The sequence below is a fragment of the Emydura macquarii genome, unplaced genomic scaffold, assembly GCF_026122565.2.
Source record: "Emydura macquarii macquarii isolate MOO-44397 ecotype Brisbane River unplaced genomic scaffold, CSIRO-AGI_Emac_v2 contig_1027, whole genome shotgun sequence".
Lineage (NCBI taxonomy): Eukaryota > Metazoa > Chordata > Testudines > Chelidae > Emydura > Emydura macquarii.
The window spans coordinates 13,500,086-13,522,585 of record NW_027131164.1 but is presented as its reverse complement, the minus strand read 5'-3'; the positions used below and the strand labels follow the sequence as shown (position 1 = coordinate 13,522,585).

Sequence of the window (22,500 nt, the reverse complement as noted above, 5' to 3'; positions counted from 1 at the left end):
TCACTTAAAGCAGGGGTTCCCAAACTTTTTCCCTGAGGCCCACCTGTGCAGCAGCAATAGGCACTGTAGCCCATCCCTTGTGGCCCCCCCTGCTGCCTCCCCACCTATCCACCCTCCCATTGCCCCAAGATCCCTTCCATGGCCTCATACCCCAGGCCCAACCTGCTCCTTGCCTCTTAACTACATCAGCCAGAGCATGGCAGCTGCTGGCCAGGTAGCCAGCTCTGAAGGCAGTGCTGCTACCAGCAGCAATGCAGAAGTAAGGGTGGCACTTCTGGCCACCCAGACTGAGCTGCACAGGAAGGAGTTTCTGAGCCCAGGGGCTCCCCTGATCATTGTGCCCATGGGAAGGGAGGACCTAGGAGCTGGACCGTTGGCTCTGGAGGGGCAAGCCCTGCTGCCTGCTCACCCACACTCATCCCCCCTCAGATAGCCATGGATCGCAGGGTGCAGCAGCATGGAACAGGAACAGCCGTGAACCCTCCAGCCACGCTGGGATCTGCCACCTCTTGGGCCAGCCCCTTCTTGCCCTCCATCCACCTCCCTGCAGCTCCGCTTCGCCCTCTGCCAAAGGTAACTGGGCTCCTTGGGCCCTCGGAAGGGAGCATTGGTGGCTGCCACTCCTCCAACATATACAATTTGGGGAGGCAGTGCCCCACATGCCCTCCCCCAAACTCTGCCCGTGACAGCTCACCCCAGACTGTGTCACAGCTCACCCTTTGGGAACCCCTACTTTAAGGAGATGCCACACCCCTAATGAAGGGATTCCAAAACCACCTGTAATCATTGAGTGTCTGTTCAGCTCTGCATCCTCCAGAAGTAGCCCAGCCTGTCCTGGCTAACATAGAATTCCTTCAGTCGGGCACCCTCCGGTGTGGCAGACAGAAAAGAGGGGTGAGAGAAATGCACTTGGAAGTGCAGAGAGCTTAGAAACAGGACCAAATGTGCACTCAAGAACCCTTAATGAAACTGGTTAGTTCCTTACTGGAAATGAGCTGCTTTTAGGATGAATTTGTGTAGTCTAAGGTGAAAATATTCTATTTGCTAAAGTGTGTCTAAAATTCAAGCAACAATGCCAAAACCATAGCAAAACTGAGCAATCTATTCCATTATAGACTCAGAACAGAATCTCAATTGTTGTTTCCTTTGGGTCATATGGGGCTTGTTGGCAATGCGACTGATTGAGGCCTAAACAAGGCTTGGGTTTGTCATCACTGCTATTAGTATTTAAAAAACAAAAACCCAAAGATTTCTTCTGTTTCCACATGCAGTCTTAGCATAGGGTTTGCATCCTGCTGCTGTTATTTATAAGCACAAATGCATTAGTTGCAGAGGTTATGGAACTTTTCACACACCAGTGAAAGTAATGAGAAACATACTAAAAAATAAGATCTACTGGTTTTGTGCTGAAGGAATGAAGCAATGGATATCAAGTTTGGAGCATGACATTTTGCTACTTACTAAAGATCATGACCAAGGAGCACAAGTGTCTTAGGTAAAAATCCTACCTGTGGGGACTGGCAAGTCTTGGTTTCAATGTAACAATCATCATCCTATAAAAAAAACTTTTATTATTACATTGTACTGGGAGTTCAATTTAACTCCTCAAACAAATTTTACAACTAAATATCAAATCCAAAAAACAGTGTAGCTAAAATAACATGGTTAGTTAGATATGAATACCATAAGGCACAAGTTCAAGTATTAGTGTAACAAGTATCCTTGAAAACACAATTCTTTTGTCACAGGTTTGGTTAATCGCCATCAGATTTTTAAAAATACAAGTTTTCCATAGTTAAGCTTTCCTGGCTGATGAACACAGATTTGCTTTCTAGTAGACATTTAAAACAGCTGCAGAACCATTTTAAATAAAGTTTATATAAATCAAAGTTACATTATGACATGATTATGAGGTAAGATAGATGAAGAGCTAAGATCTTTCTGTAGGACCCAAGTAGTAAATAGTTGCCCTATGATTCTACTCTGACAGTCTATCTGTTAATACAGACGAAAATAACTTTGTTTATGGCAAACAGATCACACTATTCACATTTCTGTCTTTGGAAAAAATCTTATCAACTTAAAGGGGCACCACTCCATTAAGTTTAGGCTTTTTATATTATATTGTAATACCCTCTTGGAAACAGTATAATTAATAAAGGTTTCTTATTAATTTTGTCCTTTCAGATTTGGTGAACCTTGATTTTTATCAGTGCTTAGAAATGAGCTGAAATTAATCATTGTTACTTATTGGTCTGTACAACTCAGAGTAGTATTTTCAGCAAACTGCTACTATAGAAAAGAGCTCATAACAAGTGATTTCTGGATCCTACGAGTGGCTTTTCTTTTTAAATTTCTTGGCAACAGTGTTATGTATATAAAAAAGTAGAATCAAACTGGTCCACACCGAAACTACCACTGTAACGATAGATCAAAACCTGAACTAATTGAGTGTCTGAGACTTTCAATGTAAACAGCTGTTCTTTTCTTCCCACTCCCCCAGACAGAGATCTGCAATTACAAGGTGTATTTTTAAGATCGTAAATATCTTCATTCAGAATGGGAAGACATAAGTAAGTTATTTTTCTGTAATGTGGGTTATAAAATGTAGAAAAAATGTTGTGATTAAATTTAGATCTCAGAGTCTGGGAACATTTTCAATGAATTATATAAAATTTTACCATTGCTGTGTGACTTCCATTGATTTTAAAGGAAGTTGTAGAACTAACACCCAGTGTAACTCTGAACACGTATCACTTTCTCAGACTCTGTTTAAAATACAATTTGTACCTACCTCACTGCTCTCATCTGTTTGAAAACAGAATAATTTTATACTGTTTAGGATTTCTAAACTGCTACATGCTCTAGTCTATGCAGAAAACTCACTACAGTGTTTGTTTTTTTAAAAACAACCAAAAACAGGATTTTTTCTATCTGTGCTGTTCCAACTACAAAACGTTAAATTATAAAAACGCTAATATACACAATCTAATATCCAGCAGGATGTTCCACTTTATACCACAGGTTGAAGGAAATGGTAAAGATTAAGAAACTAGAAAAACCAAATCCAAAAGCTTAAAAAACAAGCTAGTTTTAGTCCAGATTTTTTTTCTTTGTTTTAAAAAGATGCAATTGTCTAATAACTAAGGAAGGTCATACACATGACCAGCATCTGCAGTAGGTCACTTCCTTATTTCCCCAGTCTCCCAGCCCCTCACAAAATATCTACCTAGCTATATCTGTATTTATATAAACAAAATGATTTTATATCAAATCAATTAACTTTATTTTGCACACAGTCATGAGGTTGGAAGGCAGCAAGATGCTAGCATTCTGTTTCTTTGCTGTCCACTCGATTTTGGCGCTGTAATTTAAAAGATGATGCTTTTTCACTCCTAGTGACAGGATGGTCTGTAAGATCCTCAAAAGATTTAGCAGCTGAGCTGCTATTTGGGAAAGGGTCCTTCTCAAAGCCATCTTCATCCATGTGAGAGTCAGTACTTGGGTCCTCCTGAATAGTGTCCATTCTTTGGTGGTCCAGTTTTGGTGCTGCAGCTACTACGGGCATTGGTGTGATGGGCTGCAATGGCTGATGTCGGCTTGTAGACTGTGCGGTAGGAAACGGCTTGACAATTCGAACAGACGCTGAGTCCATACTACTGAGCATCTCAACATTCTGCAAGACACAAGTATCTCAGTCAGGGAGAGAGGGTAGGAAAGATCCTTATCTAATTTGGAATTCCACCTTCGTTTGCTGTCCCTTCACAAGGAGAGCAGACAAAAACACCTTCCTTTTGGAGTTCTGGATACTTGGGGAGGAGAAAGTTACAGTAATTCATAATTCAAGGTTGTGACCTGATTGCTTTGGCCTGCCTTCCTGAAAGAACAGATGCTTAAAGATAAAGGAAACATTCTGATGTTATCTTACACTTGTCAAGTCTAAACTCAAATAGTTGACCTTTTGTCTAGTTCACCTGATCATTCAGATAATCTGATCTATTATATGACTGCACTGACTTTTAGAAGACTGGCTAAGTTAAACATTCTTTCAGCTAGGATGTCATGTGGTTTGTGCAGGTTCTAGTCTGCTGCCACTCCTGTTCAACATGAAGCAATTATGGGAGGCAGTGTGGGCTGGTGTGTCTTCAATATGCAGTTTATGCCACTTTCACTGGACCCAGATCATGCAGTCAGTTTGTTTAACCAATACTTGGCTCAGATATGGAACAGGAGAAAGGGAAGATAGCTGCAACTGACTCCAAATAACACTGAAGTTATGGTTGGGGAAAACAACTACGAAGACTGGCAGAAGTGATGTCAAATGCCCTTAGTTGATAGAATATGCCACACGTTTCATTACTCAATTTGCAATCTTGGGGGTTATCTTTGTATTTTAGCTGTTCTGGTATGTCCAGGGTGCTACAGTGGCTACAGTTAGATTTTGAAAGCCCGATGGGATCATTGTGATTATTTAAATTGACCTTCTGCATAACATAGGCCATAGGACCTCTCTGAATTAATTCCTGCTTCAAGTATAATAGCTGCAGGTGGAACAGCAGCAGATCTTTTAGAAAAATATGCAATCCTGATTTAAAGATTTCCAGTTACAGAGACTATACCACAACCCATGGGAAACTGTTCCAATGGTTAATAAAGGAGGAGGGAGCACAGAGAGGTGAATAAATCTGCCTACGGTCACACTGCAGATCTATGGTAGAGTCAGGACGAGAACCCAGATATCTGAGTCCCAGTCCAGTATCCTCCACACTTGCTGTAAGTGCCATGAGTGCTTTGGATTTATTTTGGTTTAAACAGAAGGTCATGCCCTTGTTATCTTGAGAGTGCAAGGTCATATGTACTACTGGGGCTGCAATTTAAGACCACTCAAACACAGCTTGTGCAGAACGTGGCAGTGTTTCTTCCAGGGGCCACATTACACCTCTGCTCTGCCATTGTATCAGCTTCCAAAGTTTTTATAGATAGAAGTTATGATATAAATGATTAGATGATTTGGGCCATGTTGTCTGAGACCTGTTGCTTTCCCTATGTGGTACTATGGCAGTTGAGCTGCGTAAGCTAACAGCACCTTGGTTTACTTATGAGATGGGCTGGAGGCAGGGATTTCTCATTAAGAAGTCCTTGATTCTGGCATATGGTTCCCCTACTGGTTTGCAAGATCTCACATTTATTGACCCTCAGGATCATTCTTCAAGGCCTGTTCTCCCAACCCAGCCTTTTCGACAGATTAAATATGTGGTGGCAAGGGTTTTCGTTGCAATGGATGTACATCTGTGGGAGCACATCTGGGAGGGTTCTAATGTTAATGGATCAGTTCTTCTGTTCATGAAACATTTTATTAATGAAGATTGTACATGCGCCCAAAGCACTAGATGGGTACATTTAATTACACTGAAATAAAAATGAGAGGGTCTTGGAATGGGCTACAACTATATATGTACTTATATGACCTGTGTCACCACAGCATGAACTAGCAGGAAGTATCAATGCCTGAAAAGTGACAGATCCTTCAGCCCTGTGAAAGACATTCCAGTGACCAACTGGAAGCAGCCCAAGGACCACAGTGTGAGAATCTAGAGTTTCAGTTGGAACATCCAGCTGCTAAAAGGATATTCTGTTACTGAAAGGCCACTTTGCAAGAAATAACTAATTCACTAGGTAGACTTTTCTGCTACTGCATCATCAAATTAATATTACTAGCCCTGGAAACTCTCAGTTTTCTTTGCATCACTTGGCCTAGGGATATGTGGTCAGTGGTTGAAACTTGCTGAGCACACAGCCAGACAGGAACTTTGAACACAGACACTTGCCACAGGATGCACAGCATTGCATAACAAAGCAGCTTCCTGCATAAAGTGCCATGGCTAGTGCTTGGGAGCTAGCCCACCTTCAGTGAGCTAAAGAGTTCACCACTCTCAGAGGGAAAAAAGCAAAAGCCACAGTATTTCATTTAAGTAGAACTAACATACCTTCTAGAAAAAAACAATCCTCACAAAACATCCAGCTTCTGTTTGATCTGGCAGAGTCTCTATGCATAAGACTCCATGGCTAGTTTTCCTTTCTTTGATGACTATTCCACAAATGTCTTATCAAAATCAGTTTGTCTAACAAACATTACATTTCAAAGCTAGCTCTCTGCTAGCCCACTGTTAAAACAATTAGTGCTCCTTGAACGCAGCAAACTTACACTGGGACAAAATAGAGGTTTTGTGTTCTCCTCATACTGCTTATCCAATTTCTTGTCCTAAAAAGAAAGAAAACAAACCAGAAAGTCAGTCCTATATTGTTTGCTGACCAGATGAATACACATTCTTTTCCCCCCACAGCCCATTCTACTCCCAGCCCCAAATTGCACCCATCTGATTCCCCTTCCCTGGATAACCAAGATTACTTTAGCAGGGAAAAAATAATAGAGAAAGAGGCTCCTTTGCAATTAACACATGCAGTGAATCCTACACAAGAACTTATTAAAGAATCTCCTATCTGGAGAGACTGTGCCAAAGTCTACATGAGTACGGCTCCTAGGCACTACAGCAATACAAATAATAATAATAATAATAATAATAATATCCCCAAAACACCTGAGTAGAGTTCCCAGTTCTGTTTAATCAACTGATTTTTGTTGGTACCTTGGTCAATTAAAACCTGTACATGTTCCTGAAATACTAGAGAGGTTTGCAGCAAAACGTAAGATTCTACTATATTCAGTGCAGCTTCCTCACAGCTAGTTCAAATGCCCATCTCTAGGAGTTGTTTAGTTAATCCCCTGCTGACAGGGCAGGTTATTTATCCCAGAGTGGGCTGATTTACAGCTGTTCTACTCTCTAAGGAAAGCTAAGGGGTTCTTACAAACAGTTGTTCTGGCAGCTGAGATGAATGCTTGCTGTATCTGATGTGATACAACAGAATCAGGGTTAAATTATTCTGTTTGCTACAGCAGGTAACTTCAGTTTCTCTGCTCAGGTCAGAGCCCATGACTCCAAGCACAGTACCAGTGGTCAAAACGAGGATGATTATCATCTATTATGTAATTCTAAGCAGCACTGGCTAGCCAAAATAATTAAACAAGCCCAATTTAACAATTCTCCACTGATGCAATCTCCTCTGTTAATAGGAAGCAGGTGAGTGTTTTGGTAACACTAGGGTTCATTACAAGGGGCCCTAGAGAAATTAGTGTGAGTTTTACCTGTCTAAGGAATGATGATAGATCCCAAAGAGTAACAGTTTTACCTTTATGTGCTGTTATCTGCTAAAAACTGACCCCCTGGATCTTTGCCATTACGTGTATGAATAGGTTCCATCTACAGTATAATCAAACGGTCAGTCACCTTAAAGTAGGTTTACTCACCACACAATGGACAAGAATACTGAGAGGAATCCAAAATAGCAAGGAGAACACAAGTACGGAACCCACTATATTGTCTGCAAGGAATTTCCCTGTAAACAAGTCCAAACCAATTAGTTATGTGCCAAAGACAACACATACAACCTATTTATGAACATAACATGGGCCTGATTCTGCAATCTTTACTCTTGTGAGTAACCCCACTAAAGTCACAGGATTGCTCGGATGGGTAAGCGCTGCAGGATTGAGCCCATATAAAGTATCTTTTTAGAAAGTTAAACCTCCAAGATGCGTAAAGTCCCAAATCCTTTTCTCTGCCTCCTTTAACACTTTAGTACTAGCTCTCATTCTTTCCCAGTATTTCATATGAGCAGGCTGGGATCCAGATACGTGTAGTTCTCTGGGGCACATCTTTCATTGCTGTGAGCCTCCCCTCCCCCCAGCCAATTCATAAATTCTAATCTCATTGGAATATAACAAAATACATGCCTACTCTAATACTAGGCTTGCTTCCAAATATCAAGAGACACACAATATTTCTGTTTGAAGTTACCAAGTAGTTTTAATATTAATCACCCGGAAACTGCAGTTCTCAGATCTTATAAGCCTATAGCCCGGAAGACTGAAAACCATATAATTACCCTATAGATAACATGGCATTTACCTTGAACTTACACAGTCTGTTACTCTATCATGACAGAACCATGTATTTAATATCTTTTGATATGGTTACAACACAGTGAGGAGAGCTGTTACACCAGGACATACCCCTACGCTTTGTGTCGTAGGACTGCAGGTTAAAGATAACATACATCCAACCACCTGAGGAATGTGTGGATTCAGCACAGCCATCCAGCTTGGAGTGCATTACTTTATACTGTGATATTTATTAACCAAAAACTCCTCTGTCTACATTTAAATCCCTCTTTAAAGATCCATTTTAATTGTGCTGCCTATAAGCAAGTCCATGTGACTGGTATATAAATCACCTATTGTTACTCCTTTTCCTCTGACCTCTGACTACTGATTTGTCTTTAAATTTAAGGCTTCTTGGAACAGAGTCATCCTTCTTAAGTGCTTGGAAAGTCCCTAGCAAATAATAATAATAATGGAGTAGGAAATGCAAGAAAACCAACTTTAATTTTAAAGATTTTGAAGGACACATCAGTATTTTCAGTTCTAACATGATGCACTAAGTTAATTAGAGAAACAACTCCTACCCAGTCCCACCTTCCCAGATACAACCTTTGATTTGTGGGAGGGCAAGCTGCCAGAGAGTTCCCACCTGCCCCACACACAGTAACAACAGTCATCCACCAATCTGATTATTTTCAAAGCACCTTCGGGGTAGAAGTAACTGGGAATGTACGTTCCTTAGCAAATTTTTAAAAAATAGTTAGTTTACTTAATTTACCAAAAGTATTGATGCTAAGCTGATCGATGAAATCCCAAAATCGTTCAATCACATCCTGCACTTGCTTCTCACATTTGCCCTGCAAAAGTAAACATTTATTTCAAAGAATGATTTTACATTACTTAAGCTTTAACCATCCTGGCCGGAGGGCGTGAAAAAGATGTAATGTGAAACATAACTACACAGTCAAAATGTATTGTGCATCGTTTCTGGACATGAATTTATATTGTTTTTCAATGGCCATGGTACATTTCTGACTAGCTGCAGTTACTGCCCTAAGGAAAGTCTATGTTTTGATTTGTTTGTCTAAAAAGAGCTCTTAAAATCTAATTGTAACCTAAATCCATTAAAACAGAACAGTGTTTGATTGAAAATTAGTTAATGACGGAGGTTAGTTAATGCTTGTACAAAGCTTAGGATGCCTCCTGTTAAATTTTCAAAAGTGAGTTAGGCACTAGACAGCCTAAATCTCATTGAAATTGAATGGGATTAAGGACTTTAGGCACCTAAATCTTTGAAAATGTTACCCATGGAATTCTATATAAATACTAAATATTGTTCTCCTGCTCAGATCCTTGCATTGTATGCATCTCCACCCATCTCCTCTCCCAAAACAGTTACTACATATGTACAGGGAGCAGCAGATTAGGTCTTGAGCTATTCTGCTATTCCAACTGATTTGGAAGAAGAAATGGGTGCTGACAAATGGAGAGATTTTCATCATTTGTTTGTCTGTTTATAGTTCATCAATCCCCTCCACTGAAGCATCAAGCCATTGCCATCTTTACAGAAACAAAATATTCATTTTGTTGGTCTTTTGAAGCAAAGCTGGCAAGTCTGTGAAACTATTAAAAAAAAAAACCAAGACAAAGTAGGGATCTGATTCAGAGAGATGCTGAGCACCCAGCACTCTTGATCCCTTGGGAAGTGAGGGCACTCAGCATCTTTCAGATCAGCTCTTAAGCAAAAAAATATTGTTTCAAAACCCTGAAAAAAATAAACAACAACAAAAGTTCTCCAGAAGTCCAATGACTAATTTTTTCCACCACTGCTTCGCAACTCTACATGGGATTCCTTGTGGCCCCTTCAGGTGTCACATCTTACTCCTGACCAACGACCTGGATGTCTGTGTTAGTTTCTTCATTTTCCATAGCTTTTCTGTGTTACCAACTCCGATCCCTTCTACAAACACCAGAGCTCACTCACAAAGAGTCATTTATTTTCCTTCTAGTCAAACCACACACATGGTGAATCTTGTCCCATCAGTCCCACTGATGGAAAAGCTCTGCTCTTGAAATACAAGGATCACTAAAATGGGCTTGGAATAAAAATAAATAAATAAAAAAACTCCAACGATACTTCTGTGGCCCTAGAATATGGCAGGGTCCAAGAACGCAGAAAGCCCTTACACAGGGATTGTTTTCACTGATGTAGCTGGAGAGTTTGTGCAACAACTGCAGAATCAATGCTAAAGTAAAGAGCAGGGCTGGCTTTTGGTAGTGTTACACTGTCAGCAGCACCATTAGATCAGAGCAGTGGACAGGAGAAAGTCAGTCAGGTATGGGTAAGAGGAGCATTTGTGCCCTGTACAAGGGTTTTCCCCCTCCATTGCCCCTGAAAAAAATGAGATTTAGTTTCAGTAGCAGAAGGGCAGTTTAGCAGCAGATTAGGTCTAGGACTACTCTGATGTATGAACAAGCAAGAGAAAATAGATTATGCGAAGGGGAGAAGCTCCCAGTGTTTTATCTAGAAAATCTATTCTTTTGTAATTAGAATGCTTGGAGCAGCTAGCTCCCAGGAAGACTCACATTCATGTCACAGAATCCCACAGTGCACGGCTTTCCTTTCCGTAAGTACAGGAACTGCTGATTAGCATCGACGTACGGACTGCATTTGTCATTCTCATCCCGGCAGCAGACCTTGCAAGAATTGTCAGTTTCTAAAATAAGAGCAACAAATTGTTTCCCCTGGCTCGCGTGGTTATTTTCAATCCATAACCAAGAGTGACTGAGCATGGAGGGGCTTCCTTCCTGGTCCCCTGGCTGACCAAGCCTGTTCACAACAGATGGTGTGTGGAACGGAGGCTTGTGTAGTCTCTAGCCACACAAAGAAGCTTCTTGAGCTGCTCAAAATACACAGAACCTGAAACTTGCCAAGACGCTCCATGCAGCAGAGTGGGGGAGACAAAGGGTGCTCTAGCCTTTCTCTGTCCAGCTCTCGAAGTTAAATTACTGCAGCCTCCAGATGTCAAGGGTGCAGGTGAAGGGTTTCAAAGGCACCTGAGCCCTGGCTCACACCCATGTGCAAATGACATTTTAAAAGCTTCTCACTGGCCCTGTCAAACTTCTGAGCAGTCAGCTGGAGATAGGAAGAACAACCGCCCACAGCCTGAACGATTTTAATGAAGGGGCTCAGGGGTCTGAACTAGAGTGATACTTGGATCTCTGCCCCTGGATTGTACAGAGCCTGGCAAGGGGGAGAGGAAAGTGGAAGGAGGGTGTATTTCTAAGAGTCTGTAACAGACACATGTATGAGGGAATTCTTTCAGTTAGCACAGATGATCAAATTTGCCCTTCAAATCCTCCAGACACGCCCTTCTCCTCCCTCCTGTCACTAGCCCCTCTGTCTAGAACAGTGGCACATGTGGCAGCTGCTGATGGCCTGGGGAGAACTGGCTGGTCACATGGTGCTATCGTTCTTGGTTTCCAACAGCTACATCATATTAAAGACCTTTAATGTATCATTGGGTACGTCTACTCTGCAATAAAAAATTGCGGCACTAAGTCTCAGAGCCCAGATCAGCTGACTCGAGCTCACCAGGCTTGGGTTGCTGGGCTAAAAATAGCTGTGTAGACAGTCAGGCTCGGTCTGGAGCCCAGGATTTGAGACCCAGCCCCCTCACGGCCAAAAGTCTATATTGCAATTTTATAGCCCCACAACTGAGCCCGTGTCAGCTGACCAGGGCCAGCCACAGCTTGGCCACCAAGTCATTTACTGCAGTGTAGACATACCCTCAGTTACTCTCCTGAAGTGCCCTTTCTGTGTAAGCAATTAGTGTAGCTGCCACAGGCAATGGCTTCTGTTACAACCCTTGGCTGGAGGCTGCTCTGGCAATTCTGTTCTCAATGCAGTTGGAGAAGCAGCCTCCCAGCTGCCTGTCAGACTTTCCTTCCCCAGCCTGCCTCGCTGGGGCTGAGGGGAAGTAAAGACATCTCTACTTCCCACACCCAGAATCCCAGTTTATTAGCTTCATCTATAACCCTGTGTTTGCTGCTCTGATGGTTCCACCCTAAATGTCAGAGCAGCTTCCTCAGCCTCTCCCCAAACAGGAAACAAAAGCAAGGGCTGAAAGACAAAAGCTTCTGCCTGGGACTTTTTGAGGTTGGTTGGTTGGTTTGTTTGTCTGAAACCCTAATTTGGGATTCAAGGCCCCATCCATTGACAACTTGTAATCGTAAGAGCAGTGCTAACTGTGACCAACGGGGCCTTGACAAGACATGTCCATCAGGGAAGTTGGCAATCCTGTTTTGCTCACCATTACACGCACATGATTGCAGGTTCTTCTCCCTTATACAGAATGAAACACATTCTCCATCTTTGCACTTGCCCAAATCCACGCAGACTGTATCATCCAGCGCATTCCCCGGGGGTGGGCAATCACTGCTGTTCCCTGCAGACACAGGCATTTAGAAGGATGGCTGCATTAGTACACATAGGCATGGTAAAGGGACAGCGCATTCTCCATGTGCTGGAGAGGAAACTGAACCACAGATGCTCATTATATGGCAACTCCCGATAGCCTGTTCTCAGAGCGAGACTGTGGTCATCCTTCGCGGGCTGCTGCCAAGCACCCCGAGGAGCAGCAATACATCTGGCAGATTCGACAAGAAAGGGGAGTGCAGGAGGGTAGGGAATGGAAAAATTGTGGCTCCCAGCATTCAAATACTACAATAAATTCCTAGATTAGACAAAATGCACAAAATGGTGGGCAGCCCTCTCAGGGTTAACCAGCCTTCAGCAAGGAAAGGCAACTGTCTGGTCTGATTCCTTATCCCCAGGCAGAGTTACTATCAGATGCTGGATGAAAGAGAAAAAGGAAGTGAGTAGCAAGTGGGGAAGCAGAGGTTAAAGCAAAGTCACCCCCTGCCACAGCAAGATTCAGCAGCACACTTCATGCCTCACAATGACGCGTTCCTTTTTTTTAATTATTTAAATTTAAGGCAAGAACGCCATTTCCCAGGTCCGCTGGAGATGCAGAGGGCAGAACAATTCTTGAACGACAACTAAACAGCTCATTTGTAGGACAGAGTTTCTTGGTACTTAACTGAACTCTAAAAGTAAAACATACAAGTTCTATAAAAAACACCAAAAGCTAGTAAAATAGGTCCCTGAGCCTGCAGCGCTGAGTTGATAAATGTAAGAAAACATAACAATGGCATACCAGTGCAATAGGACTCTCCTTTGCAAGTAGCATTTATGGCTTCCTGGCACTTCTTCTGAGCATTTTCAAACTGGCAACCTTTACAGCAGGGGCTGTTCCGATCACTGTGAGATGAGTGGAGAGAAAAGAGGAATATTAAGCCACTCAAGAAATAAATGAGTGCTAATATTAAGAGTGTGACAAACCAATGGAAGCAAGAACACGTTCCTTCTGAGAGCTCTGCCTACTATATATACTCGTCCCCCCATTTTCTAAAGTGTGCTGAAGGATGGGTTACATAAAAGCATGTAACATGTACAATACTACACATGGAGAGGCAGCATGGGACCCTTGAACAAGGCACAGGACAGACTCGGGACATATGGGTTCTTTTCCTGCCTCTGCCACTGACCTGCTGGGTGACTCTGGTCAAGTCCCTTCACACCTCTCTCTGCCTGTTTCCCTTCCCACTCTTTGTCAGACTTGTCTAGTTGGACTACGCTCTTCAGGGAAAAGACCTTTTTTTTTACTCTGTGTGTGTACAGCATCTAACACAAGGAGCCTCCACTCCCCCAGGCACTACTGCAATGCAAATATTTAAAAATCCACATTCATAAGTAAAGTTACAAATGAACTCTGTGCTAGGCAAGGACTAAACATTCATGTCTCAGCCAAAACCAAAATGAGTAAAACACAATTCCTCCAGTGGAAATGGGAGCAGATCTGGACTCTGTGTGCAGGTCGGACAGTGTGCAGTGACTGAGACAGGGACCCACCCACTGAACAGTGAGGATAAAGACAGAGCTCAGCTACCAGAGTCACTGTCCAGCTTGCACACTGGGTGTTGCTGGGATCCTTGATAATATGTGATCATGCAGTTAGACTGCCTTGCAGTGCAGTGCATATGCAAAAGAGGCAGTGTTAAGGTTGCACAGGGAACCTTAATATTGGCACTTTCTGACTTTTTGAGTGCTGCAATTTGCTCTGAACTTTTTTCGGTATGGAATTTACTATTACACTGCATCGTTGTGCAGTTCTCAGCAAGAAAATGGAACAAAGTAGTTAGTCTCAATACTACTGCATGAATTAACATAGAGGCTACCAAGTAACGGCATACACCAAATCTCTCTCCTGGACTCTAACCCTCCCGATGCTCATTTGCCCAGTAGAGAAAATCTCAAGGTACTGGAGTGAGGGTTCATAATAGTGCATTATGCTCCACTGCAAACAAGTTTTTGACCCAGCCCCATATTCCCTTCCCCTCCCAACCAAGGCTATGGCTTTAACACCTCTTACCTGCACTTGGCATTTTGTTTCAGTTTACACTCAGCAGAGCAGCAGGGATCATCATGCTTGTGTAAAAGGCCAGGATCACATTCCTCACCTTCATCTACCCTGGAGTTCCCACACACTTTGTTGTTGCGCTCTTGGAAACATTCCCGGGCCTTGCTCTCAATGGTCCTACAGATGGATTGTTTACTGCAGCTTGAGAACATCTAAAGAATCATGAGCGGAAAGAGCAGCGCTGAGAAGGAATGCGGCATTCCTTTTCAACAGAATACATCCAAGACAGACACCATCACCCACCTGATACCCCCAATTTTGCTGTTTTAAGAAACATTTATTCCATTTACAATGCCACTGTGATACCTTGGAAAAATTTAACACAGAAAATAGTAGCTTGGGTCTAAAAACTGCTTTGTGATTAATACCTATCCATACACATACACACAGCCCTGCATGAGCAACCCTTGGGAGGGGTTCCAAGACCAAATCCAACCCTCCTGCCATCACTGGGGGTTCAGGTGGAGCAACACATCCCAAGAAATAGCCATGAAGTTGCCAAACTAGGGATAGACTTTTCTGACCCTGGTTGTAAGCTGCAGTGCTGTTAGTAACCTTAGGCTAGTCATTCACTCGATATCTCAGTTTCTCCATCTGTCAAATAGGGCAATACCAAGTCCTCAGGGTGTTATAATGTTTATAAGATTAACAGAGACTAGTATGTATTAGCTTAGTGCTTGCCATCATTCTCTTTCTAGTGGCTAGCCCAGTGACCAACAGCTTACTATTTAGAAGCCTGTGTTCTGGTACTCAAGGTCCAAGCTGTATTCCTGATGACAACTGTGATATTGGTAAGTGTAGGCAGCCAAAGTTTGTTACAAAATATCATCCTGGTAGGGCTCGAATGCCTGTAGATCTTAGCTATTTGGGATGAACTTATCTAACACTGGGATATCTAATAATAATCGTTAATGAGTATGTCTCCCTCTAGCGGCTGTTCAAGCAATTAACTGCCTATCAGATACAGGATAAAGGAGTGCACATTAGCTAAGCAGATAGGGACTTGTGCTTATGGTGTGGAAGGTTCTGGGTCAGTCCTTGTTGATTGTAGTGAGATAGTGGAAGTGAAAGTAAATTTACCTTATTGTTTTTATCATCTCCACTCACAGCAATTGGATACATAACATATTTCCCTCCCTGGTCTTCAGTGGGGGCACATTCCGGCAGACTGTCAGGATCATGCTCTGCTCCAAAGTTGTGTCCCAGTTCATGAGTAGTAACCAAGTCTGCTTCCTTGTTTGAGACCAAGAAAATATATCTCAAGTCAGTATGAACATGTCGTGGAGGTCTAAGCAATTCCAGATCACTAGATTTTTAGACGTACACTTAATTACAAAACAGTTCTTCTGTTAAGCATATAGAAGTGCTAAACTGATGTTAGGGCCTGTAAAATTACCGAACTCTTAAAAGCCAACTGCTAGAACGGGGCTCAGACTGCTGCAGCAATGCGAAGGACAAAATTCTTTCCTCAGATGTAGGTTCAACTTTGTTTTGAGTGAAGGGGCAATGGGCATATAAGAGCTCCACATCTGACACTGAGAATTCATTTAAGTCTAAGATTAACAAAATATTTTCTAAAGAAACTTCATGCCACAAAAATCATGCATTTGTCACATTTTCATTTAATTCCCCTGGCAATTAGCCTTATTTTTATTGAATCAACAGTGGCCATTAAGAGCCAAAAGTAAACTCACATTCTACTGTGCTGGTGCTAGAAAAAGGCCTAGAAATAAGATAGAGTGGATTGACAGGACTCACTCCACTTAAGATTCCAAACCTGCTGCAGGAAACCCTCCCTTTCCACCACTCCTCAGCCTGTGCTCTGGATGTGACCTCTTGCCCTTGACCAGCAGGGTAAGTCAGGAGTTCAGACTGGCAGTCACAAGGATACCAACACAGAAACAATAGCTAAGTGCAGGGAAGATGGCTGGACGCAGCACACAAACAAAGGAGGGAACAGTAGCTAGGAAAGGGGCAGGAGAGACAAATTTGGCAGATTAGCCTTGTGCTACTCCACGGACATAGGAAATTTTGAACAGTGCAATAACAAGCCAAACTGGAGCTGGAACACTGGCACACATGCCTGTGCATTACAGCACATATGGAGTGAAAGATGTGAGCCCTCTCAGAGACCACTTGTGTGCTTGGTGATATTTACTTTGTGAGTTGTAGTGCTTTTGGAAGCCAGGGATAGCCTGAGCAGACACTGCAAAGATGCTCCATATAAAGCTGATCTGTAATGCTCCTGCTGTGCCAAGTCCTGGACTGATCTGCATGAACAACTGTGCCAAACTGTCTAGAAGTTTGGTGGCAGAGACTAGGAAGAGGCCAAACTCAATTTCACTTGTAACCAAAGCCAGAGCTCTAACTCGGAGGTGAAAGGCTAACGTAGTAGGCAGTGATGACAGCGAGAGCCCTATTACAGCACTCCTCTAAGTTAGTGGTTCAATGACTTCTTTTCTTTTTAAACTCAGAGAAGTTTCATTCTTTTTGAAAGCTTCTGTGCCAATTTCCAACCCAGAATAATTCTGATACCAATTATAAACTCCCTTTAAAATGAGGGTTTAACTAAACAGTGTTAAAGAAGCCAGCATAAGAAAATATTTTACCCAAATGCAAAAGTTGAGCAATTCTATGCAAATTATAATATTGAGACTCCTAAGGCTTTCAGAATTTGACAAATTCTGCCAAATCCAAGCCTCTCAATATTTACCATCTAATAGATGATTAACATAAGACGTAAGACTGAAAAAGTCAAGCCAGTTTATCTTAAGGGTAAGGTTAACAACTGTAGGCCCAGTCCTACAAATAGTTATACTTCATATAACTCCACCAAACTCAATTGTTTGCCTGATTGGCCCATATACCAGTGCAGTTTGAAGCTATTCTATACCTATTCATTTTTTGAAAAGCAGAAAGAAACAAGACAGAGGACTGATTAAGGATCCAACTCAAGTCTGCTGGCATGCCTGCACTACGTAGCCCTGCAGGTACAAATAGATTTGGCATGCTTAATCCACAAAACTAAGCACGTTGTAGAAGTATAAAATACCAGAGGTGCATGGTTTTTTTCTTAAAACAATCAGCAGTGTTCAACTTTATTCCACTGCCAATCTACTAGTTTAGTCTTCAGGTTTATTTTGATTTTGGGGGTGGTTCTAAGCACACATTTGGGTATGAACTTAGTGCTCCCATCTTTGGAGACTATAATCTTATCATCAATAGACAAGGTCAACACAATTAGAGCCAGAATGTTTCCTTCTCACTGGTCCACCAGTATTGTCAGAGTAGTTCCCTCTCCAGAGCCATTCAGTCCTGGCTCTCTCTCTCTCAACAAGGATGACAATTCTGATGGCATTTTTTGCAGCACAGGGACGCAGACTGAGCGCAAGCAGCTCTTTTCAGACAGGCCTCCAAGAGCCAGTCATATCACTGTAGTTATAGCACTGAACAACCTTCATTTTATCTTTGGCTGTTAGCTTGTGTTCTCTTTTTTCTAATGATTTTATCTTAAGCTACTGGGGTAGTTTGGAGCCTGTGCTCCTCTGTAATATGTACAACTACACAATGGGAAATAACTGGCTCGGAGGGTAGTGTAGCAAGGCAAATGTTTAACAAATACGTCCCATATACCCACATTCACTTTACAGTACCTTTGTGAGGATGGTTTTGCCATAGTTCTTTGTGCTGGTTAAGCCGCTGTTCAGATAGATGTTTTTTTTGGCATTTTGACTATGATAAGCTATAGAAAAGAAGGGGAAAGAAAGTGAAATTCCTCGTATAGCACAGGAAAAGTAACCAGGCTTTCTATAGATTTTTTTTTGTTTGTCTTTTAAAGAGAAAACCATGTTTTAAGGGAAACTGAAAATTCTCCCCAGCTTTTATCTTTCATCTTGTAAATAAATGACTATAATATAACAGCACTCACAAGCTTGTGAATGAGTGTCCTTCCCTCAATTTTTGCAGTGGGGAATCCCTTCAGTCAGAATATAAATAAATGCAGGCTTTAAAGACTGCAAAGCACTCATATACTCAAGTAATGAGGGCCATATAAGTACTTAAGAGACAGATGTTGGATTCCTGCCCACTGCAAAATTTGTCACGCCAGACCTGTTAAAAGCTGCATCTTTCTAGAGCAGCACATGAAGATTTTAACTGCTCCAAATGGGGTCATAATGGCTTTCACTCAACCTATTAATTCAGGTAATATAACTGTTTTGCCCTATCCCATTCCCCTTTTTGTCTGCAGCCTAGGATGCAGCCTTCGGTTCCATTCCTAACTCAGTCATTAGGGAATATTTAAGTGACACTCATTGTGCCTCCTTCAATCCTTTTCCAATTTTCAAAACAAAAAACAAAGATATTCAGCCCACAACTGGGGGTGGGAAAGAGGGAAATCTTACCTTTTGGGCAAATGCCACCATGGCTGTTAGGCCTGGGAGATCCAACATAAGCTAGTCCAAGTGTTCCCATATCGAAATCTTGGTATGTAAAGAGATGAGCAAGGCACACGTGAGCTGCTTTCTCAGCTATATCATAGCTAAATTGCTAAAATAAATAAATAAATAAAAGCAAGTGTTAGAAAAATCTGTAATATGTATGGCAAAGAAATTCAAAGATGAAAAAATCATGTAACAAGCCCGGTATTTTCCAGTTTCAGTTTCTATTACACCAAATGAAGAAATCTGCTTCTTCCCTAGATCAGTGCAGGATAGTCCCTTCATATATTCTAGTACTTTGTCTAGCTTAGTTTTAAATATCACCTCCTGCCAGAGTATAATCAACAGTGTTAAGATTCTAATTCATCAGTAACATCTCAAGGAAAGGAAAAACTATTATAAGGGCCATCTTACAATACAGCAAATTCTTAGCTAACAGTGAACATTAAAAGATTTCACTACAGAATGCCTTCAATTACACTAGGAATTTGCTGCTCCCATTCATGCTGCTGAAAAGATGAAGGAGAAGAGCTGAATCCATACCCTAACATTCCCCTTAGCTTCTCTGTTCAATGTACAATGCATGTGGTGACCAAGTACACCTTTTCATTTGTGTTTCAGCAATTTATTGAATCATTTTTCTGGCATTCCAAAACATGCTGGTCTTTTCACAAGAACAAGCAGGAAAGGAGCGCACAAACTTGTTTTGAAATGGCACTAACAGTGAGGGCAATAGATAGGTGATTGGGGAAGAGAAAGGTGAGGACAGTATCACATGCTTCCTCAGTAAGCCATGTCCACTTCTGAATGGTTGGCGTTTTCTGCTGGTTCTCTTTTCTCTCTTAGGAGGACCTTGTAAGCATCATTGCAGAAGTAAGTTTTAAGAGGAATCTGAATTCAGCCAACAATGTGCATGCTTTACTGAGCATCTTCACGATCTTATTGGCAGCCCTGTCCTGCCTCCCCTCTTTCCCATGTATAACCTCCTTCCAGTGAAGTCATGTCAATAAAGTTGTGTGCTCCTTTAGGAAGGGGCCGTGGCTTTCCACTTTTGGGAGATGACTAGTACGTTCTGGGGGAACTTCAAATACAATACATTTTTTACTTTACTAAAACACAAAATCTGTACACTAGCCATAAAGCCCAAGACATTTGGTAAATTTGGTCAACTGAATAGCAATTTAGAAGATTAAAAATCATGGAGAATTTCAACAAATATGAAAGAAATAAGTTCAACTATACAGCCACAAATTAACTTAGTAACTGAGCACCTTGCAACCATTGGTTTGCCCTCATTGTGAAGTCGGAAAGTATTGTTAGCCCCAATTTACAGACAGGAAAATGAGACAAACAGCTCAAATGTCTTGGGCCAAGTCACGCAGGGAGCCTTTGGCAGAGTCAGGAATTGAACCTGGGCCTCCTAGGTCTCACTCCAGTGCTTTAACCACAAGGCTGCCTTCCTGTCTCAATAACCATGTGAACATTTCTATTTGTTTTGCAATTTATAATTGTAATCTGTAAGTAGATAATGAAGCATCTTGCCATGAGGCTGGGTAGAAATATCCTAGCTTTGTATCCTTGTAATGACTACACATTGTGAAGAGGAAGAAAGGAGTTTCATTTGCAATCAGAGAGACTGATCTTGGATGACAAATAATTTCATTTTTTTTTTTTTTAGGTGGGTCATTTTGTTTGAGAAACAGAGCTTTACCTCCAGCAGTGTCTTCACATCCCAAGCATCCTTCTCTTCATTGGGCTGATTTTTTGCCATGTTATAATGTTTTTCCCCAGGCATCACATGACTTGATTCATTGTGGACAATAATCTATGTACCAGGATATAAACATAATTAGAATAGAGAACTGTAAACAATTCAACAAGCTAAAGATATAGGCAGTGAAGTGCCAAGTGTTGCAATTTTAAAGTAAAAATGTTATAGCCAAGGGAAATCTTTCACCCTCCTAAATGGTGGCCAAAGCACCTCATTAAAATGCCATCCTATTCTTAGATTTAAATATTACATATTCGTAATAGTGAACTCTTGACCTCTTAAGTAAGATCATGCCATACACTTTGACTCATACAAATATAATTACAGCTACATAACTTACTGTAAGAATGCTAATGTAAGTTGCACATCCCAAGTTTCCATTGAACCCCAATGAGATATTCATTACCCTGTCATAAAAATTCAGGGTTCAAATTTGTTATTAAAAAAACACACCAGTGCACTTTTGATTTTATTTAACCAAAATAGATTTACAAGGATTCTATCTTTTAGAAATCTAGATGTGCAAAACGAAAACTGAACAGTTTTTTTTTTGTTTTTTTTTTACACTAAAAGCACTTTTTTTCACATTTAGGCTTTTTTTTTTAATAAAGAGGTAGTTAGCTTGCAGTGTGGCATATGTTTAGTTACGTTACAGTAACAAGAGTCACAGTGGGCTTTTAAAGGATGGCCAACAGAACCTTTATTACTGGGGATGACGACAAGAAAAGAACAAAGTTCATCTTGGGGACTGAGAGTCAAGTTAAGAGCCGGTTGTTAGAAATAACTTGTAAATTGCATTGGATGTGGAAATCATCAACACACAAAGCTGGACCTCAGACAGTCACTTTTCAGAGTAAAAACGCACTCTACATTGGAGATAAGTCCCAAAAGATTCAGGAATTAAGGTTCCCGCAACAATACAAAATGTACTTTTTTGCATTTTTGCCTCATCTTTTGTCACATGATTACTAACTCTGCTGAGTCACAAGTAATTTCCCACAAAGTCACAGAAGGGTAAAAAGGTGGAGGACCTTCTTAACTCTGTTTCCACCATAAGAGGCAATTTCTGTCGCCTAAGACAGTGTTTCCTACAGCCAATCAGGCAACAATGTGTTGACTATCCAATTGCACTGACCATCCTAATTGTGGCCCATTTCCACATCTGATATCTTCAGATATCAGGCACAGTATTTTGAGATTAGCAAACATAGAACTGTGTCAAACAGCCCTTCCCCCCAGGTTTGAACATTTAGCTGGGTTATGCTTGAAGCAGCACTCCAAGATCAGATTTGTCTAAGTTAGGCAAGACCACAGTAACCTGGTCAAAAAAATGAGTCAGATGTGACAAATCCTCTGCTTCAGTGTACATACCACAGCACTGAATGCCCTCTGTAAAACCTACTTGTATGACGCCTACAAGACAATAGCCCACTAAGATTTCCATTTATTTTAAATGCATTACTCCACAATTTGAAGCCATAATTTTCAAGAGTTATTACATGAACTTACTGATGTCACCCACACACAGTGGCTTGTTACCCACCCCCAGCACCATTCACTGCACCATGTCCGAAATTAGTTGCTACTCTTCAGAGGAGGAATTGTGGCTTTTTATCTGTACTGTGGGGCATTTTGCAAACTCTTGGGCTCTGTCAGATAAACACCACTGGGGTATATGACAATATTTGCATAACAGTATGTTTATGAAACAGCCATACATTTTTCAAATTTAGCACAAAAAAAAGAAGC

General features: G+C 41.5%; 1 protein-coding gene across 2 annotated transcripts in view; it reads right to left on the bottom strand.

Annotated features, from left to right (window-relative positions):
- Window positions 1–1,551: 1,551 nt before the first annotated feature.
- ADAM17 (ADAM metallopeptidase domain 17) overlaps window positions 1,552–22,500 on the bottom strand; it is a 58,004-nt gene continuing 37,055 nt past the window's right edge. The window contains exons 8-19 of one of the 2 annotated variants that reach the window (XM_067544784.1): window positions 20,692–20,805; window positions 18,945–19,089; window positions 18,195–18,283; window positions 15,622–15,774; window positions 14,494–14,693; window positions 13,219–13,322; window positions 12,313–12,447; window positions 10,586–10,716; window positions 8,778–8,856; window positions 7,367–7,455; window positions 6,206–6,262; window positions 1,552–3,676 (exon numbers count right to left, since the gene is read on the bottom strand). In XM_067544784.1, coding sequence (XP_067400885.1) covers window positions 3,326–3,676; window positions 6,206–6,262; window positions 7,367–7,455; window positions 8,778–8,856; window positions 10,586–10,716; window positions 12,313–12,447; window positions 13,219–13,322; window positions 14,494–14,693; window positions 15,622–15,774; window positions 18,195–18,283; window positions 18,945–19,089; window positions 20,692–20,805 — 1,647 coding nt within the window. In that variant the 3' untranslated portion in view covers window positions 1,552–3,325. The remainder of the gene's footprint in view (window positions 3,677–6,205; window positions 6,263–7,366; window positions 7,456–8,777; window positions 8,857–10,585; window positions 10,717–12,312; window positions 12,448–13,218; window positions 13,323–14,493; window positions 14,694–15,621; window positions 15,775–18,194; window positions 18,284–18,944; window positions 19,090–20,691; window positions 20,806–22,500) is intronic. The other variant, XM_067544785.1, reaches the window with a different exon arrangement.